At 54.1% G+C, this 25,312-nt stretch overlaps 2 protein-coding genes across 4 annotated transcripts in view; one reads left to right on the top strand and one right to left on the bottom strand.

Annotated features, from left to right (window-relative positions):
- PPP2R2D (protein phosphatase 2 regulatory subunit Bdelta) overlaps positions 1-25,312 on the bottom strand; it is a 43,354-nt gene that overhangs the window by 5,962 nt on the left and 12,080 nt on the right. For 2 of the 3 annotated variants that reach the window (XM_047702170.1, XM_047702171.1), the window contains 5 exons: positions 12,333-12,430; positions 8,355-8,520; positions 7,824-7,936; positions 4,807-4,984; positions 1,979-2,143 (listed from right to left, as the gene is read on the bottom strand). In XM_047702170.1, the coding sequence (XP_047558126.1) occupies positions 1,979-2,143; positions 4,807-4,984; positions 7,824-7,936; positions 8,355-8,520; positions 12,333-12,430 (720 nt within the window). Of the gene's footprint in view, positions 1-1,978; positions 2,144-4,806; positions 4,985-7,770; positions 7,937-8,354; positions 8,521-12,332; positions 12,431-25,312 lie in introns of those variants that run through there. The other variant, XM_047702172.1, reaches the window with a different exon arrangement.
- On the top strand, positions 12,463-18,714 carry LOC125084630 (proline-rich protein HaeIII subfamily 1-like). The gene is made up of 2 exons (XM_047702173.1): positions 12,463-14,909; positions 14,951-18,714. The coding sequence occupies exon 2, from the start codon at positions 17,538-17,540 to the stop codon at positions 18,558-18,560; it is 1,023 nt and encodes a 340-aa protein (XP_047558129.1). The 5' UTR covers positions 12,463-14,909; positions 14,951-17,537; the 3' UTR covers positions 18,561-18,714.

Genomic DNA, 25,312 nt, shown 5'->3' with positions numbered 1-25,312 from the left:
AGCTCAGGGTCATGGGATCGAGCCCCACGTGGGGCTCTGCAGTCAGTGGAGTCTCCTTGGGATTCTCTCCCCGTCTCCCTCTGCCCCTGGCCCCACTCACTCACGCTCTAAAACAAACAACAAAACCAACCCCCCCCCCCCACAAAACAACAAACCCAGAGAACAAACCCCGTTTCAAGTCCCTAGGCCCTCCCTGGGGAGCCCAGGGGGCTGCAGACCGCACAGCACTCACGCTTCTCGTCTTTCTGGTATGTTTTCTGGCCTTCACCTTCCGAGCTTACGAGACTTAGATGACACATCCCAGTGCCAGTTACTGCTAAGGAACAGCATCGAAACAGGCCCTCGGCTGTGGCCTGGAAACGCCCCTCAGGACACTCCGACGGGCCTTTTGGTCAAGAACCCTGTGCTGACCACGGCACCAGCGTGTCCAAGCAGCCCAGGCCCTAGCGAGCCACGTGCAGACCTGTCCTGTCCACGCCACGGGAAGCCAAAAGCAGTGTCACCTGGGAACACCGGGTCCGGACAGTATCCTCCAGAACGGGCCCCATATACCAAGCCCGTCAGGAAAGGGGTCTGTCTCTGCTGTTCAGGAGTCAAGCTCCGCGTAACAAAACCGAATTACTACTTTCTGGAAGACGCCAGGTGCCTCCTTAGCACACCTTCCTTCCTCCCACAGGTTTTGCTTTCTCAGAAGAAACTCAACGGCCCTCCTCCTGCGCCGTGGTCGGGGGCCCAGAGCAACCCCGGGCCCCCGACTGCACCGTCATGCCTTTGGCCCCGGAAACCCCGAGTGCGTGCGTCCGCCCTTGAAGCCGCATTAGCTTTATTTTCCTTTAAATGTAGGAACCCGGAAATGGCTCTGCATTTAGAGTTAATTTTAAGCAAGCCAGTGGCAACACCAAACATCCGTCAAGTCCATTACTTTGCCGACAGAACTACTTTGGTATCTAAACTGGTTTACTCAAGAATATTAAGGGGCGCCTGGCTGGCTCGTTCGGTGGAGCGTGCGACTCGTGATCTTGGGGTGGTGAGTTCAAGCCCTGCACTGGGTGGACATTACTAACGACAACAACAGAATGTTCGCTTCAGAGACACAGGCCAACGCTGCAGGAGGCTCATCCGTGACCGCGGGAGTCCTAGAGGAGGGCTCTGTAAAACACAGTCGGCCGTGGACACCGCGTGGGGCAGGGGGCAGCTGAGAAGCGGGTAGAGCGACACACGGACGCCAGGCCTGCTGGTGCCACTACGCGTCGTGTGGGAGCCATTCCGGACGCCACGACCGCGAACGGATTTCACCAGCGGAGCAAGCGTCGTGGGAAATGAAGACGAAGGCACGTCCTCGGACAAGCTGCCGGGACCGGCCAACGGACCGTGAGGACGCGTGAGCAGAGTCCCCAGTCACAGCCTAGTCCCCACCACGGGACTCAAAGCGCGATGTGCACACTTCTGGTTTCCTAGAAGGCTGGGCCTGCTCTTTACGGCTAAACATAAAAACGAAACTGTCCTCACCTAGAAGACACTTCAAGGCTCAGAGGATTACAGCTAGAGCTTCGCCTGCGGGAACGGGCTTCGAGTGCAGCAAAGCTCACCGCGAACAGAGCCCGTCCCGACAGCTGAGAACCGTCACGAGTGAGGTGCGTTCCGGCAGCCCCTGCCGAGGTCCTAATGCACAGAGGTAGAGGCAACAGATGGTTCTCGGCTGGGAGTCCTTGGACGAAGCCCAGAGACTCTGGGTGGGGGGAACACGACAGCCGCCCCACCGGGGGACAGCGAATGGCGAGTCCGTGGGAGCACGGCCTCATGGTCCACGGGTGCCGGCAAGGGCCCACCAGAGGCCACCCAGGGACTCAGGATCAGAAGCCGGTCCTACGCCTGCGCGGGCACGAGGAGCCCAGAAGAGACGCTAAGTCTCTGGAGATGGTCTCACGCCCGGGAAACGGCATCGACGCGGGACACATTGACCCTTTTAGGCACTTACACTTGGAGTGTCTGTCACACAGGGCCGAGGAGCGCATGTCGCACAGTCGGATGGTCCCTTTGCTGCTGCTGTACACGAACACGTTGCACTGCAGCGGGTGGAACTCGGCCGCGGTGATCACCTCCGTCAGCTCCTCCATGTTCACGGGCTTGATGTCCACGATGTCTGCGGGCGCACAGTTAAGGCAGAGCGCTCGGCGGGCTTCAGTCCACGTTCAAGCGAACGTCGGGTGCACATGACCCCGCTGCGAGGGCCAAAGCAGACACGCACGGCACGCGAGCCCAGTAAGAGAAGCTGGGTCCCTGCGCGGCTCACACCGCCGCCCTGCGCCTCACCGGGCCCGGACCCACGCGCGCACACGCGGAGCCGGCGTCCTGCCCTCCAGCGTCCCATGGGAAGCCGTTCCCAGCAAGACCGGACTCGTCTGATAAAGCAAACAACCCAAGGAAGCAAGCAACCACTTGTGCAAAAATCCCACACTTCTATCCATAAATCACGCACAGGAAAGATGAGCCCATTCCAAGCGGTCAGAACAGTGCCAACCCTGCAGTCTGCCAGCTGTAGACCTCATTCAACTAAAAAAAAAAAAAAAAAAAAGTAGCATCTGGCTCTGGCTTTGGGTCAGGACGGAGCAACAGGGTCCACATGGACCCTTCCACTGAAACATGTAAGAACCAGGCTGCCACAGCTCGCCGCTGGACATGAGCGCAGGCTGTGGCCCTGGAGGGGCCGGAGCCCTGTGGCCGGCCTGGGGACGCTCACGGGCCCTTCTGCGGCAGAGCAGAGGTCCCGGCAGGTTCAGGGAGGAGCACCGAGCAGCAGCCCATGAGGACACCGCCCAGGCTGCCCGGCCGGCGCCTCCACAGCAGGGACAGGGGCCCGAGCCTTGGGGAGCAGCACGACTTGCGGCCAGAGCGCTCATGTGAGTGGAGCGAAAGGCACTCGGAGGGTCACGGTGCTAACAGAAGCGCGTAGCAAAGTGCCGTGGGTTCTGTGACCTACGTCGCCACAAGGAAGGGCATCTGAAACATGACCGTGGGACGGAGTCTTGCAAAGACAACGAGAAGTAAGACTGCGCAGATAAATCACTTATGAGTCAGAGTTCTCAGAAAACACGAAGAAAAAAGATGAGATTCCAAAAGGAGAAAGCCCACAAAGGATGGTAAAAAAAAAAAAAAGTTCACACTAGTGGACAGTAAATTAACAGAATATACTTCAACTCACCTATAATCAAATAAATTAAAGATGGTCTTATTTTGGTTTTACTGATGTGAAAAGTTATTTTAGGAAGGTCTAGGGTTCTGCTAAAATAGCTCAGAGGCGGTGGGAACGCCCGTCTCCAAGCCTGCCCAGAGGTGGCCCCCACGCAGCCCTCTCTGCCGCTCACATCCCAGGGACCGAGGCCACAGATGCATGCGCGGCTCGGAGTGTACACCCAACCCTGCGGCTGCAAACCCGCACTCTGACCCGGGGGACAGATGACTATGACGCGCCAAGAAATCAATGAGGCCAGTGGCAGGAACTCTGGAGCTTTTGGATGTGCCCCAGGCCCTGTGCACACAGCTCTGCACCCACGGGCTCTCGGGCTGCACAGGACCACAGGCAACCCCAGGACTGCGGGTTTGCGGAGGCAGAGAAAGGCCTGGGCGACAGAGGGACTCCACGCTCATTAAGGTCATCGAGTGAACTCGGACCTGGGACCCTGAGTGCTTGCAACTCCATTACCACCGTGTGGAGGAGCCCATCGTTCGTGGACACCAACCTCCTCACGCAGACGCAGGGTGGAAGCGCGCGTCCGCCGCCTACAACGGTTACCGGTACCGGGTGGGACTGGGGGGAAGAACTTCCCCTGAATTATCTGAATTTTGTTCAACGTGGTCACATATTAACAGAAGAAAGGAGGATTTAAAATATGAGTTTAAGGAGGGAAAGCAGGGAGCACGGGCATGAACCCTGTAAGACGGGAGGTTGTGCCGGCTGCAGGAAGAGGAGACCCCGCGGGCAGGCGTCAGAGCGTCCCTGGCGACGGCGGAGAGCTGCCGTGCTTCGCAAACGGAGTCAACAGCCACACCAAGCACAGGGACAACAGGCCATAAAAATCCGGTGTGAAACGCTAGAGTTTCAAACACCACACACACTTCGTCTCGCGGCTCTTCCTGAGTAGAAGGGAGCACGCGCACGTGCCAAACTGTGTCTAGAAGGCGGCCGAGGTGCCCTGTGGACGTCTGTCCCACTCTGGCCGGCCCGACATGGCTCCCAAACGGGGGACATCCTGACCAGTGCCCCTCCATGTGCACACAGGACAGGGCTCTCACTTCTGCACAAATCGACAACTCCGAACACGTGTGCCTGGGCGGCCGCACGCGGACGGTCACCCGAACAGAAACGGCACCCCAGCAGCATTCTGAACACACAGAAGAGGCCTTCAACAGCTCGTCTTCTAACAGAGCTCTCCCGCCATCAGCCGCTCCTAACCACCCCTCTGACCGAAGCCACGGTCTTCTATTCTAGTGTCTGCGAGCAGGTTTGGGGTGGAGAGCAGGGGACCAGGCAGCAGTGAACCTCCAGACACACACACACTATTTAAAACCGTCTCTCAGGAACCCAGGAAGGCAGGTCGTGCTCATTTCACGGAGAACTCTCCCCAGAGGTAGAGAGCAGTTTCCAGTTTTAAGGACAGGTTAACCCAGAGACCTCACACCACGGCTACCATGCAGCAAGCCGTGCTCCGAGGTGCCGACTCAGATGCAGGAGTGGACGTGCATCCAGAACTTTCCTGAGGAGCAAACCTATGAACAACGCCAAGACAGCCAACCGATGAAGGATACTAAAGCTTCTGTCTGTGATTTCTAAATGCCATAGATTAATTCTCAGGTCATCTGCAGAAAGATACGTTTCATGATCACTATTTACCGAAATGGAATTTATATGATAAGTGTGAGCATTTGCAAAAATTCGTCGTGGACTTGCTTCTACCATAAGATCCATGGGCTTCAATATTGGAACCTAAAAATGGAAGGAAATAGGAATTCAAAACAAAGATCACCACAGCATAAAAGTACAACACTTACAGTAGAAAACAAAAGGGAACAAATCCGTATTCCCAGCGAGCTAAGAGTTCTGTACAGGCACCACCCAAACAACCGAAGAGCAGAGCTGTGAAAACAGGCTGCGGACGGGGTCCTGTCCCTCCCTGCAGCCGTCCCTGCGGCAGACCACCCCGGCACAGAAACACACTGACGCCAGGGCGGGTGTCCCCGAGGACGGGGCTTCTGCCTGTCTGTCCTGCAGCCACCGCGCGCTCGTGTGAGACACCGTCAAGGACCGCCCCCCCTCCTCTCTTGCCGCTGCTGCTTTGCAGGGTGACAGTGTGAGCCTCTTCACTGCCTGGGGGGGTCTGCTGCTCCGTGCACGTGCTGGGCGCCAGGGAGGGGTGCGGGGAGGGGAGAGCGCACAGGAGGGCCCCAGAGAGCTGATGTGGGGCCACGGTCCCATCAGCTCCTGGCCACGTGGCTGGTCCGCCTGTCAGGGCGCCTCAGCAGCTCACTGAATCCGACAGAGACGGTTTCTGGAATGTGTAACGGACTTCAGTGAAAGGGTTTTTAAAAGGAGCACAAAAACCCCATCTCTGTGGTGGGCACTGTGGTCAGGAACAGGACAGCTACACCGCTGTGGAAACAGTGCAGTCGCCTGGCAAGGGGCCACCTGCGTGTACCAAGGCCCCACGAGAGGCAGGGGCGCCATCATGGGTGACCGTGTCCACATGTGAGCAAGGAGGAAGAAGTCCCAACACCACCGACATCTAGTGAGAAAGAAGGCAGGCGTTTAAAAGCACAGTAAAAATTACCAGTAGTGACTCTGTTACTTTCCTAATTAAAAGCCAAAGGGAGCACCTGGAAAGGCTAGGAGGGGAGCTCTCCCTGTCTCTGCCCAAAGTCTGCAAAAGTGAGCTTGGGGGACACGCACAAATGCCACCATTCTCCAGCAGCTGACCCCACACCAGTGTGCTCTGCAGCCGGAGGGGTCCGACCTGCAGGGCGCGCGGCAGGCCGCCACAGCCCCCCGACGGGTCTCTAAGATCCGAGCACACGGCAACTGTCCTGTTAGGACAAAAAGGCGCCTCCTCCTAAGTAGGTCCCTCTCCTGGCACTAAACATTTAAGAGGAAATCAAAATTTAGAAAGAGGAGTATTTGACTCCTACTCAGCTAAATTTGGGCAAATAGTCCTTTTTTAGCTTTTAGAGAGGCAATTAAGAAATCAAATATAGGCCTAAAGTCACAGAAGTCAGTCGGTTCACAGCCTGTGACTCTGCAATCAGTGCGCTCACAGCGGCTGTTTCCGATGAAACGACACTTCAGTCCGGTTACACCAAGTGCCTCTGGCGAACGTGCAGAAGAGCCGCTGAGTACAACCGACACGGAGCCCGACGAGACCGTGGGTTTTCCAACGGGCACGCGAGCGTCTGGTGTGGTGGAGCAGGCCGAGAGCCGGGGCAGTGTGCTCGGCGGGAGGCCGTAAAGGCGGTGGGGCACACACAGGGGACACCAGGGCAGGAGGCAGGACAGCGTCGCAGGGCACCCAAAGCCTCCGTTCGGTCACACTCGGAGTTCCACACGATGGGAGCTGGAACCTGAGAGCCACTGTCACTCACGTGGCTCATCACCACGGCATGGACGTGGAATCAAGGTCACGGCGGAGGAGAACCACCAGTGTTTACATCAGAACATCCTGGTTCAAATCAGGGCTTTAGAGACTCTCCCTGAGTCAATCACGCTGCTCCTCCACGTCAACCCCCTGGATGCGTGGTGACACCTGGGTCCCGCGTGCGCTCCTCCTTGACAATGCTGTGTCCCGCACCCTGGGGAGCACTGGCCCCGTGGCTGGGCTGGGGCTGTCCCGTGCGCCCACCATCCCAGCACCCCGTGTGCGCCCAGCACTGAGAGCCTGGGGAACGGAGCAGAGACAGACCCCGCGCACTCTGCACCTAGTGTCACAACGGTCTCTCAGCGGGGTGCCCTTCCCTGGAGCACCGTAATGACCCGTGACGTGGTCACTGATTAAGGTCTTCACTTGATAAACAATATTCAGCAAAGCTTCAAACCTCGTTAAAAAACAAACCAGCCAACCAACAATTTTCACGTGCACAGGCCAGTGCTGTCTTCCTGCTGCTGCCCACGCACGCGGCACATCCTGGCACCCCACCCTTCCCATCTCCTTCCGCACACCCTCCAGGTGGGCACTCCTGGGCAACACCTGACCCAACTTCACAGCCGTTACAGTGTGAACCCAATCTAGGTGTCAGAACTGATGAAGATGGTTGTGTCACAGGGTGCCCGGGGATACCAAAAAGGAAGGGAGGGTATTACGGACGGACAGGCGAAGAACCCTGAAAGCCCTGAGGGTGCCTCAGCTAACCGCGGAGACGCCACGAGAGCCCCAGGGTTGTGTGGTTCATCTCGCACCCGCGGCCCGTGCGGCTTCATCCGGAGCACCGCTCTGAGTCCCACGGGGACCTCACCACCACCAGTGTACGCCTTAAAACCTTCGCAGTGAACCCTGATACACCGAGAGAGATTCCTGCTGCAGGGTCGGACTTTAGTTTAGACTTTCTTTAGTATCATCAGATTTTTCTGAACTTACTGTGCGGCTTCCTGCTTACGTGAAATACAGGGAACCCCACCGTAACACACACGCACACTACGGCTGTGATCACCGCCAGCCTCCGCGGGCGGGAAGGCAGGGGTCACCGCAGTCCTGCTCAGCGTCTTCTCTACGCAGCTGGCTTACGCACCGCCCGATTAACCAGGAAGAGAACCGGGTAGCTTGAGAGAAAGCAGCGTGTACCCGCAGTGCTGTAATTCGAAATGGGTCTCGGAGCCGTCCGTCTTCATCCTTCAAGTTATAACCTTCCGCTCTTTTGTCCCGTTCACTTATTTTCCATAATTTAATAGTTTTATCTGAAAATAAAAATCTCAGTGTCCATATTAAAAGAAAAACTGTATCACGCACCACCGTTAGTCGAGTACCGCATCAGAGAACTGTATGGCTCTATGTTGACTGAGAAGCTACGAGACTCTGAAGGCGACTTTCCGGTACGGACAGAGCGGACGCTCCGTCCGCAGGGTGAGGAGAGACGGGCGCGCCGGAGGCCAGGGCCGCACGGGAGCGCGCCGGCTTGCTCACTTGTGTGCTTTTCGTTTCCAGCCCACCGCCTGTTCCCAGCCAGTAATTTACCCTGTGCCCGACGTTTAAAGCAGAAACCACTTGTAGAATGGGTTAAAGTAACAAGTAAAGTAAAAATCTGCTACACCCAGCAAATTAAAAATAAAATCCTAAATCAAATAATCCCTTAAAAAAAAAAAAAAAAGCTCTTACCATTTGTAGAGAGTAGAAAATGAGCAGCATTCTGTTGTGGTAGCCACCTAATTTTATTAATTTTTTCCTCAATTTCTAGACTTTTCAAATAGTCAAACTCTGGTTCGTGACTCTGAAAGGTGCTGTAAACGTTATACTCTCCCCTGGAGTGAGGGCGGCTTTTGTTCTGCAAGGAAACGTGAGCTGGGTTAATGAACAAAGCACAGGACAGAGAAAACTTCAGTACCACCGATCTGAATATAAAATGACTACACACATTTTTAAAAATTAAAGAAAACCCTGGGTCAAAAATTGTCAAGTAGAGGACACTCTGAAATAATTTACTTGGAAAAAACAAGTATCCGATAGTTTCGCAGACCTTCTACCCCACGCCGGGGCTCACGCGCTAGAGCGGGGTCTGTGGGACCTGCCTGCCGCCTGCACGGGAGCCAGGGGCCCCTTAACGCAAGGAGGCTCCTCCACGGACGCACTTTTCCCGGAGAGGCCGGCGGGCCCACGATGGGGGCAGCACGGGGCAGTGTGGCCCCGTGCGGTCCACACCGAGCCCCAGAGCAGCCCGCCCAGACAACACCCCCCCACGCGCCACCCCAGGAAGAGGAGGACCGCGCAGCGCTCAGGCAGTGACCAGCACCAGCAGAGGATCCCTGCGATGGAATTTTCAACACACATGAACAATCCGTACAGGACAGTAAAAGCAGAAAAACATGCTTGGGAAGATGCATATTATCTTCAAAATAATAACCAACTCTGGGAAAGCAGAGTGAGAAGGCGGCAGATGTGGGGACCAAGCTGGAAGACCAACTAGGGAGAGCACAACTGGGGCCACCTCTACCTGCCCAGGGCTTTTCTTTTAGGAATGAGGAAAACCTTGGTGGTGGGTTCATACATGTATTTACATTAATCTCTGAAATCTTCTGTAACCAAAGTGACATTTTCTATGACACAGTAAAAATATCACATAATTAAAAACCAAGGACAGCAAGATTTTAATTCTCGCTAGATCATCGGCACCTGAACTCTTAGATGTTTACACGTGAGGCTGTGTGTCAAGGACATCGAATGAAACAGAAACCTTTATGTCTGGGCTTGTGTATTTCTGAATTAAGATCACATGTTATGAGAAAACACCCCCCAGCTCCCTGAATCTCTCCCCTGCATGACTCTCTATGGGCCGCACACCCCCGGAAACCACATGCAGACCCCAGGGTCTAGGACCCAGTTGCCATGCGTGGCTGTGTTAGGTGCGTTAGCTCTCTCTTCAGGCCTGCATCCCACCCCCCACAAGAAAGCAGAATACACCAGCAGATGCTTCTACCTTGCCCATGAGAAAAAGGAAATTGAAATCTTTAAAGAAGAAAACTCTATGGCATCAGTCTCTCAAGACCGTGACCAACTCCGAGAAAACAGCAGGACACGAACAACTGTCTGAGGCACCCACACCCAGGGGCCACCTGTCCTTCCCGCCACGCTCTCCGAGAAGACGCGCTGCAGGCGTCTTCCTGTTAGAACCGTGCCGCCCCCTGCCACCCCTAAAACCTCCGTCCTACAGGCTGAGACCCTGCATTAGCCTCTGAGGACCCCCAGGCAGGGAGCAGTCTCCATGCTGTCCGGGAAGAGGTAAGAACAGAAAAGCGAGAGGAAGGACCTCGAGGAAGACGTGCTCGCCCACGGCAGCTGGGTCCCAAGGAAAGAGCAGAGCCAGAGCCACCAAGGCTGCCCGCCTGAGGTCCTGGGAACAGGCTTGGTGAGGAGGACAGGAAGATGGTGGCAGGTGCATTCTGGTTCCGCTACGCTGCGTGCTGGTGTCAGAACTACTTACACCCGATAGTTTGCCCCGTGAACTGGGAGAGCCGAGCCAAGTCCCTCAACCCTGCTCGCCTGAGGCTGACACACTGGGCTGCGGGGAACGGAGGCTCTGCCGCTAAGAAGGAAAACACTTGAACATCGCACTGTGAACTCTGCTCCCTGCCTCGCGTCTCGGGCACACCCTGAACTTTCCGACGGCCCCCTCTCGCCCTGACCCCATGGCCGGACACCCGTGCCCCCTTCCGCACTGCAGCACAGCCCCGTGCCCGGGGTCTCCGCGGGGAGGGCGGCGGCAGCTGGACTGAGAGCACCGGGAGAAGCCGCATCCGCGGTGAGCGTTCCGTGCGGCGAGCACCAAGATCCAAGCGGAGGGAACGTGGGGGCTTTTCAGGTCATCCAAACTATGAAGCAAAAGCTGCCCAGGGTTTATTAAGTTGCAGACAGCTGGGTTTATCAAACTTAAACAACGTCAACAACCCGCTTCTGCGTGAACCCGTGGCTTCACATGACTGACCACGGCGATACACCTTAACGAAACCCCAACCACCGGTTCTCACGGCGGTGGCGCCCAGCACAGTGTGTACCAGGACGCTCGAGTACGACTATAATCTATCTCCCATTTGAACCTAGTACTTTTTACGTTTAAATGAGGACTCGCAGAAGGAGACAAATTTCATTTTCTACAAGGATACATTTAGATGGCAAACGTAAAGGAGCTAAGAGCGAACTGGCCGACGGCTCCGACTCGGCCGTCCACCGCCTGGCCCTCCTAGGGCAAGTCGGAAGCACGGCCACTCCTTCACAGCAGACCGGCCCGCGACCGACGTCTGGGAGGGGTGCAAAGTCAGGGACTTACCGAACCGTCTGTGAAGACCTAGACAGACTAACGACAATATGTACACTACCTACAAAAGAAGTCTTGCCACCCCAAATCAGAAAAAATAGGATTAAACCTACTGAACTAAAAAACTGTCTTTTTAAAAACTAAAAAATAGTTTTTAAATCTATGTGGACATAACCAAAATCAGAGCCACAACAAGCACACTTTAAGGACGAGACGCTGACCCTCCACAGTGCCCTTCCCATGGACCAGTGCAATCCTCCGCTTCGGCTCAGGGAGCCCAGGGCTCGCCCTCCCACAGACGCCCCCGAGCGAGCCTCGCTGGTGGCAGGGCCGGCCGCCGCCCGCACGCACGTCTGCTGGAAGGAACGAGGCCCGCGAGGTGCTACAGCAGAGCTCCACCACGGAAGATTCCGAGGATGAGAAAGTACGTGCCCGTGACCTGCCCCGACACAGATGAGGGCCCTTTGTGTGAAGCTGGCGGGAAAGACGGAGGCCGGGCTGCACCGTGGTTCCTGACTACAGGATGTGCGCCCGGCCCGGCAGAGCGCCCCGCCACCGCGCCTCCCTCCTCAGCCCTCCCCACCAGCTCTGCTGAGGCGCTGAGGCTCCGGGGCAAGGCCCGCTTCTACCTCCCATTCTCTCCTTATGCATTGCTGAAAAAGACGGGTTTCTCTGCCCTTTCCCCCAAAGAGAGGGAGTGACCTACAAAATGGCTCATGAGTGCGAGTCCTCTGGGGGGCCCTCCAGGCCCCGTTCTGAGGACTCCTTCCTCTTAGCACGGACAGTGGGGTCCTCGGGGGGCATAGCAGAGGCAGGCAGCTCACCTCTGGCTGAGGAGGAAGAGAGAATTCATGGCCCCCAACACACAATCTTCCCCGGAGCTGGCGCCGCCACGGTCGTCCAGCGCGCACTGCCCGCACACTGCCCGCTGGGCCACGGGGCTGGCAGCCAGCGCCTCCAGGGGCCGCGGGAGGGATGCTCACCCCCGGCCCCCAGCAGAACGACAGGACGAGAGCAGAGAGATGTGGAACTCCACCACCCCACATCCTTCTCTCGGTCCTCACGACAGCCTGTGGGCAGGGCAAGGACTCTCCTCTCCCGAAGACAAGGGCACAGGGGACTCCATCGGGGCTCCGTGGCTGGATGTCGGGGAGCGGAAGCACGGGTCTTCTTGCTCACCCGGGACAAACGGCTTCTGCACAGGTAGTGTGCTGCGAGGGACTCTAAGTGAAGTCACAGACTGAAAAACGCCCGTGTTTCTCTCCCTCCTTCCAAGTGACATGAGAAAGGCTGGCTTTCATTTGGCGTGTGGACTGTGAATCACTGACCTCTTGTTCCCGCTGAAAAATAACAACTCTGCCGCCCTTGTCTCCCGTCGCGAGAAGATCTCCAGAGTAATTGAATTCAACGGTTGAGATGATGTCAGCTGCCAATAAAATACAGAAGCAATTTACCAGATTATGATTTGGAAAGGAGTTATAATCAATAACAAAGGTCAATAAAAAAGGTCCAAAAGACACACACATATACAACTTTCTCGCTGGATTAAGCAACATTTTCACAGGAAACTCATCATTACCAAGCAGCTGATTCCGCTTCTGGCACCCAGAGCCCAAGAGCACATATGGCCTCATGGGCTCCGCTCCATGGACTGAATGCTTGGTCCCCGGGGCACCAGCATTTATTTAGGCCGCATTATCCTGATACAAGGATCCGGAATAAAATCTTAGAAAATTGATTTTAAAAAGAAAACAAAAACACTGGTCCTAGAAGACTGTTGTCTGGTTTTATGACACATGCCTGATATTAACTCATAAATCTCGTTCTTACATGACATTAACGGATGTTTTAATATTCTCTGCAATACCTTTTGCCGGCTTCTGTACAAAGTAACACCATACGCAGCACAAACTCCATCTCACTGACTGGATGAGACCGTTACCACCGATAAGGACACAGCATCGTTACCCAGTGAGCCACTACCTGGGGTTTCAGACACTGACACACAAAAACCTTGGCCATCGGCTCACTACAGGTGAAGGGCACAGGGCAGGAGCAATAGAGCAAGGGCGGCGTCCCGAGGCCGAGGCCTGGAGGGAACGGATCTGGATTCCTGAACGGACCCTGGATTAAGGAAAACAGGAAAGACCGTTTTCTCCCGCTTGGGCGCCGTGTGTGGGCCAAATCAAGACACGGCCATGGGTTGGTCCTGCAGGTGCCACCGTCCCCCTGCTCCGTCCAGCACAGGGACTCCGCGCCCGCGTCAGCTGCCCCAGACCATCTCAGCTCTGGCTGCCCTGAGGACGAGCCGGGCTGGATCAGTACAACCCGCCCGGCTGCTGGGGCACGGACACCAACCGGCCGTCCCGCTGGCGGACAGACTGCGTGCTCTGCGCACGGAGGACCCCACGGCCGCGGCGGAGTGTTTACAGACACTTCTGCTGCGCAGCTCCTCCTCCAACACTAAGAAGCAGACGACGTCTGAAAGTACTTGGAGACCCTGGCCCATAACGGGGCTCTTAAAGGTGTGCGCCAACACGCAAGTCAGGCAGTCAACACGGGACTCTGCCGTACGGGCTCTCGCCTCATCTGCACTGTGCTCCACGCTCTGTTTTTAATTTCTGAAGAGATTTTATTTATTTTAGAGAGAGAAAGAGAAAGAGTGAGAGAGAGCAGAAGGGGGAGGGTTGTGGGAGAAGCAGACTCCCTGCCCAGGAGCGGCCTCAAGGCCCACACCAGCATCAGGACCTGAGCCCAAGGCAGCCACTTAATACACAATGAGCCACCCGGGTGCCCCCTGGGCGCGACTTTGAAACACACACACAATCTCCTGCCTGGGATGTCCTGCCTTCCTTTTCTTTTTTTTTTTTAAAGAAACAAAAGCACCCCTCAGTTACAGCTGGGAAAAGGACTGGGCTTCTTGTTAGAAGTGTTACTTTTTAAATTAAATTACTCAAAATAACCCAATCTGCTTAAATGAAATTAAAATATCCTGTATTGGACTAAACGGGACTAAATCTCTGTCGTTCAACCCAGGGGGGGGTCTATGATATTATATAGTTAACGGCATTCTAGTTCTGTCAGTGATTTTTAAACTTAATTAAAACGGACTGAATCTTTTAAAAGAGAAACTCCCATGACTGCCACTGGTGAGAAATTATTTTCATTAAGCTGCGCAAATATGTATGAATCTGAAGTCAGAAAATGTCGTCCACAGAGTTTAAAAGAGCTCTAAAGTCAAAATAAATATACAAACTAAATACCTACAAAATTATAAAACCAACAAAATTTAAATCACCAACATGAACTTAACGTGATGGCCACTACCCTACAAAACCAGTGTGAGGCTAAAAGCAAAAATACGGTACTGAGGGCACCCAATGGGGCCTTTGCACCAGCCACGCACCGCACGAGGACTCGGGACGCACTGCTCGGTCTGTCTGAGCAGCCAGAGGCCCCTGCGCAGGGCCCACACGCACACGGGCCCTGCTGGCCACAGGGGTGGCACTGCGTCTCCGCAGAGGGGCAGCAAGGCTCGGGCGCTGGTGCCCACGGCCGAAGCGAGGCACTCTGGCGGATGGGTCATCTGGCTGCTGCAGAACTTACTCAGCCTACGTCTTAAGTCCTACTCAGAAACCAGGACACACGCCTGGCAGTGCCCAAGAACCCAGCTTCGACTTTCTGTCAGGTGCGGCCCACTGCTGGCAGAGGCCTTTCCCTCCCACCACCACCACCACGATGCCGGAGAGGACTGGAAAAGTGTCCGACCACAAAGCAACAATGCTGGGCAGGCTCTGACGTGCGGGGGACAGCAAAGGGGCAGGAGGCGTGATGGGTGACAGTCTAAGTACGCACAGGGGGCGAAGTCTCAACCTGCCCGGGGCCTCGGCCACGCTGCACACCAGGTGCTGGGCAGGGAGCTGGAAGGTCATTCCTGAACTGCTAGGTCCCCCAGCTTGTCCCCATCCTGTCAGGTGGGCGCACACAGTTACTCCCCCTTCCTGTTTCCCAAACGCCGGCTGCCGCGAGTGAAAGACCCTCCCCCAAAGGAAAAATCTCAGAAGAAAAGGTTCAGTGGGGTCCTTAAGAAGTGACCGACCTCAGGGAAGCCCTCCAGCTGGAAGGCCCCCCTGCCCACGGAACTGCCTGCCGGCTCCAGGTGGCTGCGTCTTAGACACGAACCCATCGCTCCCGATCTGCAGGCGGCCGAGCGAAAACGCGCAAACAAGGCAGCTGGAGCAAAGAGGGACAGTGCACCGACAAAATGTCAAAGAAGTGACAATTAACGCCCTCAAGGGAGCTAATGCCTGCCAACAGGAACGACGTCACCAATGCTGGCTGGGCGCCTGCCAGGGGCCAGGGGCTACTCTAACCGAGTGTGGCCCCGGGTGAAGCGGGCCCCTTTCCCACAGCCCAGGAAGCAGGGCTCCTGTCATCCCTCTCTGCGGGAGAGCAGCAGGCCCTGGGGCGCAGGGCGGGGTCCCTGGAGGATGGGCGCCAGGAGAACGGAGAACAAGGACATGCGCTTTGAAATTCAAACAGTAATAGTTTCAAAACTCAACACCTCTTCCAAAGGGTAGAGCCGGAAGACAGAGATGGACAAGAGGAGAGAAAAGGTCATTAGAGGACCGGGTAGTGGCCCATCAGCAGGTAACAAGCCCCAGAAAGGAGAAGAGAAAGCGACACAAACATCAAAGGACTAAGAGGAGAGTGTCCCAGAGCAGGAGCCCAGGAGCCTCCAGGCTGACGAGGTCCAGGGAAGGCTGAGCCGGACCCAGGAGCAGACCCTCGCCACGGTGCCTCACTGTGGAAACCACACCACTGGGGAGAAAGGGGGATTCTAAAATTCTCCCGAGAAAACGAACAGGTCACACAGCAAAGGAATCAGAGGGCGGCAGACAGGACGCAGGAAGACGGTGGCTGGAACGCCGACCGTCCTCACAGTTCCGAGAAAAGCCAGTTTTTAACCCACAGTTCTACACCAGGCCAAATTTTCAACTGCACTTCGAAGGGCAGAGTAAAGATATTTCAGACATGGAGGGGGAAAAGCAAAAAAAGATCACAACAAAAGCCCCTTCCTCAGCAAATACTGATGATGCAATTAGGCAAAATGAGAATAAAGCAAGGGGAAGGCAGACGGGGAGCGAGCGCGTCCCCGCGCCGGCGAAGACAGGCCAGGAGGCCATGGCGCTGGGAGCAGCGGTCCCAGCCGGGCAGACGAGCGCTGGAGGGGCCGGCCGTGCCTGGGACGGCCCGGTGACGTGGTGGCAGAGCAGCCGCAGCGTCCGTTCCCACCGCAGCAGACACAGAGGACCACGCGTGCAGAGCCACCAGGCATCGTCCGCTCTGGGGAAAAGGAAATTTGTATGAGAAAGAGAACCGAGAACGCAGCTCCGGACCGAACACTGTCTGCCGCCAGCACAGCGCGGAGGGAACGGAGACGCCCAACGGAGTCCTCTCAACTCTCCTTCCTTCCCTGTTTCTTCTTTTTCGGGGAGGTGGGTGCACGTGGGTGGAAGGTGATGTCAGCAAAAAAGCTAAACCATCAGTCACCAGAACAGGAAGTCAGCACTTACGTTCAGAATAAAATCCGGAGAGCGGAAGTTAGCAGTGCGAGACGCCGGGCCGTGGGGGCGCTTCACGGCCGAGGGGGCAGGCGGCAAGAGGCACTGGACGGAAGAGGACGGCCCGCGTGGACATAAGGAAGCAGGAAGAGGACGTGGGGAGGGGCAGGGGGCCCAGAGGGGCAACGTCGTCAACAAGGCATTAAAAGATGGAGAACACGAAGTCACGTTCATGTGCCCATGGCCTGGCGTAGCCGCGGGGGCTGATGACACACGAGAGCTGGGTTGGCAGAAGACAGGCAGGGACAGGGGCACCCGCACTGGGGGACTGTGGGGTCCAGGGGGCGCACGGCACCGGAGGGGCAGGAGCAGACCTGGGCGGACACGCGGTGTCATGAGGCGGCCGCTTTCCTCTAGGAGGCAGGACAGAAGAGTCCCCTGCCCGGAGCGCCGGTCTCGTGGGGGTGCGTGAAGGGCGTGTCCCCAGGGCAGGGGCCGACCGCAGCAGAGAAATGCAGGGCTGGGTCAGCGCCACGTGAGATCTGAGGGCTGCCGCTTATTTTCTAAAATTCAGCAAACACCTGAGTGGCTACCATAAGCCAGACAGTGCCCTGGGCGCTGGGGACACAGCACAGGCCGAGTCCCTGCCACCATCTCCACGAACGGAGGAACTCTGAACGACCCCTGCACTGCAGCTTGCGGAGCTGCGCGCGGGCAGATGGGGACCAGGTCTGGGCTTCTGCCGGCGGTGTGAGGACAGGGGCTGAGACAGACAAGGAGGGTCAGAGAGGGCAAGGAGGGACTCGGAGTCGGGCCCGGGGTAGCACCCAGGCGGCGGGGGGAGCCGACTCCAAGGGCAGCTCCCCGTGCTGCGTACACAGGCGCCGCGGTCTCGACTTCCCCGGACTCTGAGCTTTTCAAAACCAAACACGTGAGCAAGCCTCAAGCTTCCTTTACTTCGTGCCCTACATGCGACCTGACCGTGACCTGTGGCAAAGTCCTGGGACCCCTTCCAAGTGGCCGCCGGTGGCCACCCTGTCACCGCCGGCACCGCTGCGGCTCCCTGGGGAGGGAGGGACCCGCGAGTCGGAACTTCGCACCCAAACCACCAAGTCACGTCAACACAGAAGGAAGCCACGACGACCAGGACCGCGACGCAGTTTCCGTCCACGAAGCCTCTCATTCTCTCTGTCCCCGGGCGCTGGGGGTGCTGAACCGCCCCTTCCCACCGGGCCTGCTGTTCCCGGGGCGACTGCCCGCATCCGTACTGGCCGGGACGTGGGGGAGACCGAGGCTTGTGCGCAGCCTCCTGACCCCACTGTCCCATTCCGGACCCTCCGCTCACCGCGTCACCAGGACGCCCCAGCCCCGACCGAGTGGGCAGGAGCAGCGGGGTGGGAAGCGGCCCCGCCCCGAAGGCCGTGCCCTCCGCGGTGGCAGCCGAGACCGCTGCGCGTCCGCCCAACAACGGCGTGGTCTCCCCAGAAGACACCGAGGGCACCTGCCGAGGGACCCCATCCACACCGAGCCCCGGAGCAGGCGCGCGCCCCCAGACACGGGAGTCCTCCGTGGGTCACCCCGTGGCCGGCGCCCCAGCACTGTGGACACTGCACCTCTGCGCACCCCATGCTCTGCCCGCCCCACCTTGCCCGTGCACTCGGAACCTCGAGCACCCAGGACAGAGTGCCCCACGGCCACGCCACCACTGCTCCCGAGGGGGGGCTCCAAAGGCAGCCCTCCTGCCCTCTGCGGCCCGGCCGCCTCTGCCCTCCAACAGGGGGTCCCGACTTCACGCAGAAACGCTGTCACCCTCATCCTCGAGAGTCGGCCGCCCTGCCCTTCATGCTCCCACAACAAAGCGGGCGGCGCTCTGCCCCCACCGCCCTGCCCCCCCCCGCTCTGCCCCCCTCCCCCCCGCTCTGCCCCCGTCCCCTGCTCTGCCCCCCCACGGCCACCTGCTTGCGCCCGGCCAGCCCCTCATCCCCTCCCTGACCTGTGACCGCCTGGGACGCACACCGCCCTGGCCCCACCACTCACCTCGTGCTCCGCAGCACCCGTCAGAGGGCGGGCATACACAGCAGGCGATCCCACGGTGACAAGATGCTTGGGGAAAGGGGTGGCCGGGGGGGGGGGGGGCGTCAGTCCTTAAGCGTCTGCCTTCCGTCAGGTCACGGTCCCAGGGTCCTGGGATGGAGCCATGCATGGGGCTCCCTGCTGAGCGGGGAGCCTGCGTCTCCCTCTGCTGCTGCTCTCCCCGCCCCTTGTGCTCCCTCCCTCTCGCTATGTCAAATAAATAAATAAAATCTTAAAAAAAAAGAGGCTCTGGGAAAATCACACTCAAAAATACTGAAAATGCTTTATTTACATTCAGATTTAAAGTACTGTCTACCCTCCAAGGACAAAAAGTCCAATGAGAATGTCCAGTAAGTCAGAAAATTTCTACTTATTAAGGTGAATACAAGGGTAGAACACACTGAAACACTACACATTTCCATTAAAAAGTGGACAATTTCCCACTAACAGGCACAAGGAAATACGTGCATGTGTGTAGCATTTGTCACTGTCTCTCTAAAGCAGATCACCAACGGCCAAAGTTCTCCTTCAGAAACCAGCCGCGAACGGGTAGGTGTGAATTATAAGCCTCCACCAAACAGAAAAAATGGAAAATCACCTGTATAAGCGACAGTGAGGTTCCAAACTAGAGACACTATCATCTTAGAAGCACTCAAAATTGAGTTTCTCCAAATTATGAGGACTGAGTAAAATGTGACAAAGGAGAAAAATCTGAATATCGCTTTGTGGTCGGTCACTAACCCCCCCACCCAAAAACCCCCCAAAAGCCAGTCTGTGGCAGATTAAATAAACTGGACAGAGACAGAGATCACAAGCAGGCAGAGAGAGAGAGAGGGAAGCAGGCTCCCCGCGGAGCAGACAGCCCGATGTGGGGCTCGATCCCAGGACCCTGAGATCATGACCTGAGCCGAAGGCAGAGCCCCCCAGGCGCCCTCACTTCTCGTTTTTAAACACAAGCCTGGTCGTGGGCTTCTCCTACTCCACACGCACCAGGTGAAGTCACAACTGCCCTCGGGATAAACTTCAAAACCCTCCTCCATTCTACCCTTCGCTTTCTGTGGTCTGGTCACCCAGGCCTTAGTCTCTTTATTCCTTTTTTTAAGATTTTATTTATTTCAGAGGGAGACAGAGACAGTGAGAGTGAGCACGGGCGTGGAGAGGAAGGGAGAGGCAGGCTCCCCACTGCGCACAGAGCCCCATGTGGGGCTCCATCGCAGGGCCCTGAGCCACCCAAGCACCCTCTGGAGCCGTCCTCGCAGCTGTCACCTCGGCGGTCCTGTGTGTCGGGGCCACGTGTGCCGCAGCGGTGCTCACACGCGGGGCAGGAGCAGCAGGGACGCGCGCCGGCAGAAAGACGCACCAAGAGGCAAAAGTATGGGGAGCTCAGGGCGTTCATTTGTGAGTCCTGGTCGCCCACCGTGGGCCTGCAGACTCCCCTCCTGCTGCGCATCTGGACAGGGAACTACCCAACCGCTCCCTGGTACTTCGGACTCAAACCAGCAAGAAGACACTTGGCACTGGCACTTTTGTCAGAAATGTAAAAGGCCACTAATTTGAGAAATTGGTACCAAGAGGGGAAGAATCCCTCTTTAAATCTGGGAAATGATCTTTAAACCCAGTCTGTCATGAGAAAAACAAGGCTGCTGTCACTTCTCTCCTTATATGCTACCTTTTTTCTTTTTTAAAGTACGCTCTGTGCCCCACATGGGGCTTGAACTCACAATTCTGAGATCAAGAGTCACACGTTCCACCCGCAGCCCGATGCCCACTCAAGTGCCATCTTTTATTAGTGCGGTAGGCACAGGCACAGCCCTCAGAGTCTTCCTTACGCTAAATACACACAGTTCAGTATATTTAAACACATGTGGAAGAACTCACACACACTTCCAAGTTAAATCCTGAAATAAAGAAATAATCAAATAAGTGATATATTCACCAGCTAAATGGTAAAAGTCATCCAAGTTTTATCAGATTTTAAGCAAACAATGATTACTATACCCAGTTTGTGATTTTATTTTTAAAAATATTTTATTTATTTGTCAGAGAGAGAGAGAGTAAACGTGTGCACGAGGGACCACAAGCAGCGGGAGCAGCGGGTAGAGGGAGGAACAGATGCCCCACTGAGTAGGGAGTCCAACGTGGGGCTTGACCCAGGACCTGAAATTATGACCTGAGCCAAAGGAAGACACTTAACCGACTGAGCCACCCAGGCATTCCCCCCAGTTTGTGATTTTAGAAAAATTGTAGCAAGTTATTTTTGACCAGTAAGTTTGCATATAAATAATTCAATTTCCAAACAGCTTCTGAGGAATATATTCTTTAAGAATAAAATTTTTTAAATTTTCAAGGACTAAAAATAGAGTAAAAAAAAAAATTAGAGATGTTCAAAAAATCCACATTTAACTCTGCCATAAAATGGAATGAAATTCTGATCCGTTCAAGAGAATGAGAAGATAAGCCACATACCAGGAGAAAATATTTGCAAGAGATACAGCTGATAAAGTACTGTTATCCAAAACAGACGAAGAAGTCTTAAAATCAACAATAAGAAAACAGCCCAATTACAAAATGGGCAAAAACCTTAACAGACATTTCAACAGAAAAGCGCTATGGATGGCAGATAAGGGTATGAAAAGATGCAAGCATCATCTCAGGTAAATAGAGATTTAAACAAGGTACCACTACACACCCATCAGAACGCCAAAACCCCAAGTCCGGACACCACCGAGCGCCGGCAAAGATGTGGGGCAGCAGGAACTCTCTCACTGCGGATGGGAACGCAAACCGTGCAAGTGCTCTGCAACGAAGTTTGGTCGTTTCTTGCAAAATTAAACATTCTCTTCCCGTAGGATTCAGCAATTGTGCTTCCTGGCATTTACCCAAAGGAGCTGGGAATTTACATCTATACAAAAACCTGCACACAAATGTTGACAGCAACTTTATTCAGTATCTTAAAACACGGAAGCAACCAAGATGTTCTTTGTTCTTCCGTAGGTGAACTGTGGTCCAACCAGACGCGGGGGAGTTATTACTCAGAACTAAAAAGAAATGAGCCATCAAGCCATGAAAATAATGCATGCAATGAAGTGAGAAAAGCCAGAATGAAAAGGCTGCGTACTGCGTGGCCCCAAAGACAAGACACTTGGGAAAAGGTCAAACTTTGGAGAGAGTGAAGAGATCAGTGGTTGTAGGGGTGAATGGAGGAGAGAACAGGCAGACAGAGGGTTTTCAGGGCCGAGAAACAGCTCTGCGTGCTACCACGGGGACAGCCGTGTGCCCAACCCGCAGAGTACTTAACACCCAGAGTGAACTCTAATGCACACACGCTGACGACGGGACTTTGGGCAGCAAGGATGTGTCGTGTTGGTTCCTTCGCTGTAACAAATCTACTATCTGGTGCAGGTTGTTGAGAGTGGAGGAAGCTGTGTGTGTGGTATGGAGGGGAGCAGCGAGTACACGGAAAATCTTTGTAGCTTCCCTTTAATTTTACACTGAACCTAAAACTGCTCTAAAAAAAATAAAGTCTTAAAAAAATTTCTGATACGTGCTACAACGCGGAGAGACCTTAAAAACATTATGCACAGTGAGATAAGCCAGATGCAGGTGGACAACGTTGTGTAATTTCACGTCTGTGCGGTCCCTACAGTAGGCATATGATTTTTATAAAATGGAAACTAGAATAAAGATTACTGGGTCCTGGGGGTAAGGGGAAAAGGTCCTTTTGCTTTTTTAAATTTATTATTAATGGGGACAGAGTTCTTGTTCGGCAGGATGAAAAAGGTTTAGGTATAGATAGTGCTGATGGTCACGCAACATTGTGAATCTAATTAACGTCACTGAATTATATGCTTATGAATGGTTAAAATGATCCATATTAAACTCTGTATAGTTTACCATAATTAAAAAAGAAAACTCCCAGGCCTCACAAGAACATCCACTCTCACCAGTTTTATTTAGCAGAGCTCTGGAGCTCACAGCCACGGCCATTACACAGACAACATAAAGAAATAAAAAGCACCTAAATTGGTAAGCAATAAAACTCCATTTGCAGAGGACACGATACTGTATACAGAAAATCCCAAAGAATCCACCAAAAAACGACCAGACCTGATAAATGAATTCAGTAAAGTCATAGGATACAAAAATCAACGTACAGATCTCTGTTGCGTTCCCGTAATACTGATAATGAAGTGGCAGAATGGGAGATTAAGAAAACAATCCCATTTACAACTGCACCAAAATCAATAAAGTATCAGGAATACATTTATCCAAAGAGGTGAATAACCTGTACTCTGAAAACTAAAACACTGACCAAATAATTTCGAGAAGGTGAAAAGAAATGGAAAGACATTTCACGCTCATGGGTTGGAAGCCTACTGATAAAATGTGTACACTACACAAAGCAATGTACACATTTAATGCAATCCCTATCAAAATAACACCAGCATTTTTCACAGAGCTAGCACAAATAATCCTAAAATTTAGCAGTCCATCGCCTTAACCACTCAGCCACCTCGTCACGGTATTCCTAAAATTTATATGGAACCACAAAGGACCTTGAAGAGCCAGAGCAATCTTGAAAAACAAAACTGGAGGTATCACAATCCCAGACTTCAAGGTAAATCACAAAGAGATACTCATCAAAACAGAATGGTACCAGCCTAAGAACAGGCACAGAGATCAGTGCAACAGCACAGAAAACCCAGAATTAAACCTACAACTATATGGTCAATTCATCTTCAACAAAGGAGGAATGAACATCCGATGGGAAAAAGTCTCTTCAACAAATGGTGTTGGGAAAACTGGTCACATGCGTAAGAATGAAACCAGACCACTTCCTTACACCACAGAAAAATTGATTCAAAATGGATCAACGGCCTAAATGTGAGACCTGGAACCATAAAGATCCTGGAAGAGACCACAGGCAGTAATCTCTGACACCTGCTACAGCAACTCTCTAGTTACGTCTCCTGAGGCACAGGAAACAAAAGCAGGAATAAGCGACTGAGACTCCGTCAAAGTGAAAAGCTTCTGCCCAGCAGAGGAAACAGCCAACAGAACTAAAAGGCAGCCTGCGGCATGGAAGAAGGTATCTGCAAGGGTCTCATCAGATGAAGGACTAGTATCCAAAATACATAAAGAACTTAACACCCTAAAACACCAAACAATCCAGATTAAAAAAATGGGCGTAAAATTCGAGCAGACGTTTCTCCAAAGACGTCCAGATGACCCAGAGCCACAGGAAAGATGCTCAACATCACTGCCACAGGCAAACACATATCAAAACCACAATGACACGTCACCGCACACCTGTCACAATGGCTAAAATCAACAACCTTTAAGATACAACAACAAGAAGGACAGGGAGAAAAGGGAAACTTTGTGCCCTGCAGGTGGGAATACCAGCCGGTGCAGTCGCTGTGGACAACAGTGCGGAGGCTCCTCAAACAGTGAACGACAGAGCCACCTACCACCCAGGAATCGCACTACTGGGCACTTACCCCCCAAATACAGAAACACTAGTTTAAAGAGTATGCATGCACCCCAATGTTTATAGCAGCATTACCCACAACAGCCCAAGTCCATCCACAGAAGAACGGATAAAGGAGATGTGACAGATGTATGATGGGATATTACTCAGCCACCAAAAAGAATGAAATCTTGCTACTGACAACAACGTGGATGGAGCCAGAGAGTATCATGCTGAGCAAAATAGGTCCGTCAGAGAAGGACACGTACCACATGATCTCACTCATACGTGGAATGTAAGAGACAAAGCAAACCAGCAAAGGAAAAGCAGAGAGAGGCAAACTGAAGAAACAGACTTTTTTTTTTTTTTTTTTAAGATTTTATTTATTTGAGAAAGAGAGAGAGCATGAAAGGGGCAAGGGGCAGAGGGAGAAGCCGGCTCCATGATGAGCAGAGGGCCTGATGTGGGACTTGATCTTGGGACTCCAGGATCATGACCTGAGCCGAAGGCAGTTGCTTAACCCACTGAGCCACCCAGGCGTCCCAAGAAACAGACTCTTCACTAAAGAGAACTGATGGTTACCAACAGGAGGTGTTGCGGGGGGGGGGGGGGGGGCGGGTAAGTGAAAAAGATGATGGGGATTAAAAGAAATAAACTTGGGAGCACCTAGGTGGCTCAGCTGGTTACGCAACGGACTCCTGATTTTGCCTCAGGTCATGATCTCAGGGTGGGTGAGATCAAGGCCCGTGTCAGGCTCTGCGCTGGGCATGGAGCCTGCTTAAGATTCCCTTTCCCTTTCTCTACAGAAATATTAAATAAAATTAGAATATAACATAGGAATCTAATACAAACGTCAATTAAAAAAAAAATCATCACCACCTCGGGTGCCTGGGTGGCTCAGTCGGTTAAGTGTCTGCCTTCTGCTCAGGTCATGATCCCGGAAGTCCTGCATCAGGCTCCCTGCTGGGCTGCGAGTCTGCTTCTCCCTCTCCCTCTGCTACTCCTCACCCCCTCCATGTTCTCTCTCAAATAAATCAAATCTAAAAAAATCCCAAAACACAAAAGAGCCACCACCACCACGACAAAAACCAAACACAAAAAACACAGTCCTCAAAAAACAAGGTCCAAATCGATGATAGCCGGAGTGTTCTGTATTTCTCTTTGGATCAGATGACATGAAAAGATGCAGCCCCAGGAGCCA

The sequence above is a fragment of the Lutra lutra genome, chromosome 14 (genome assembly GCF_902655055.1).
Source record: "Lutra lutra chromosome 14, mLutLut1.2, whole genome shotgun sequence".
NCBI classification, from domain to species: domain Eukaryota; kingdom Metazoa; phylum Chordata; class Mammalia; order Carnivora; family Mustelidae; genus Lutra; species Lutra lutra.
This window is presented reverse-complemented; position numbering and strand designations above follow the sequence as displayed.

What these genes read in the sequence shown, in the direction of transcription:
- LOC125084630 (XM_047702173.1), top strand. Translation starts at nt 17,538, where the DNA reads ATGCGACCTGACCGTGACCTGTGGCAAAGTCCTGGGACCCCTTCCAAG.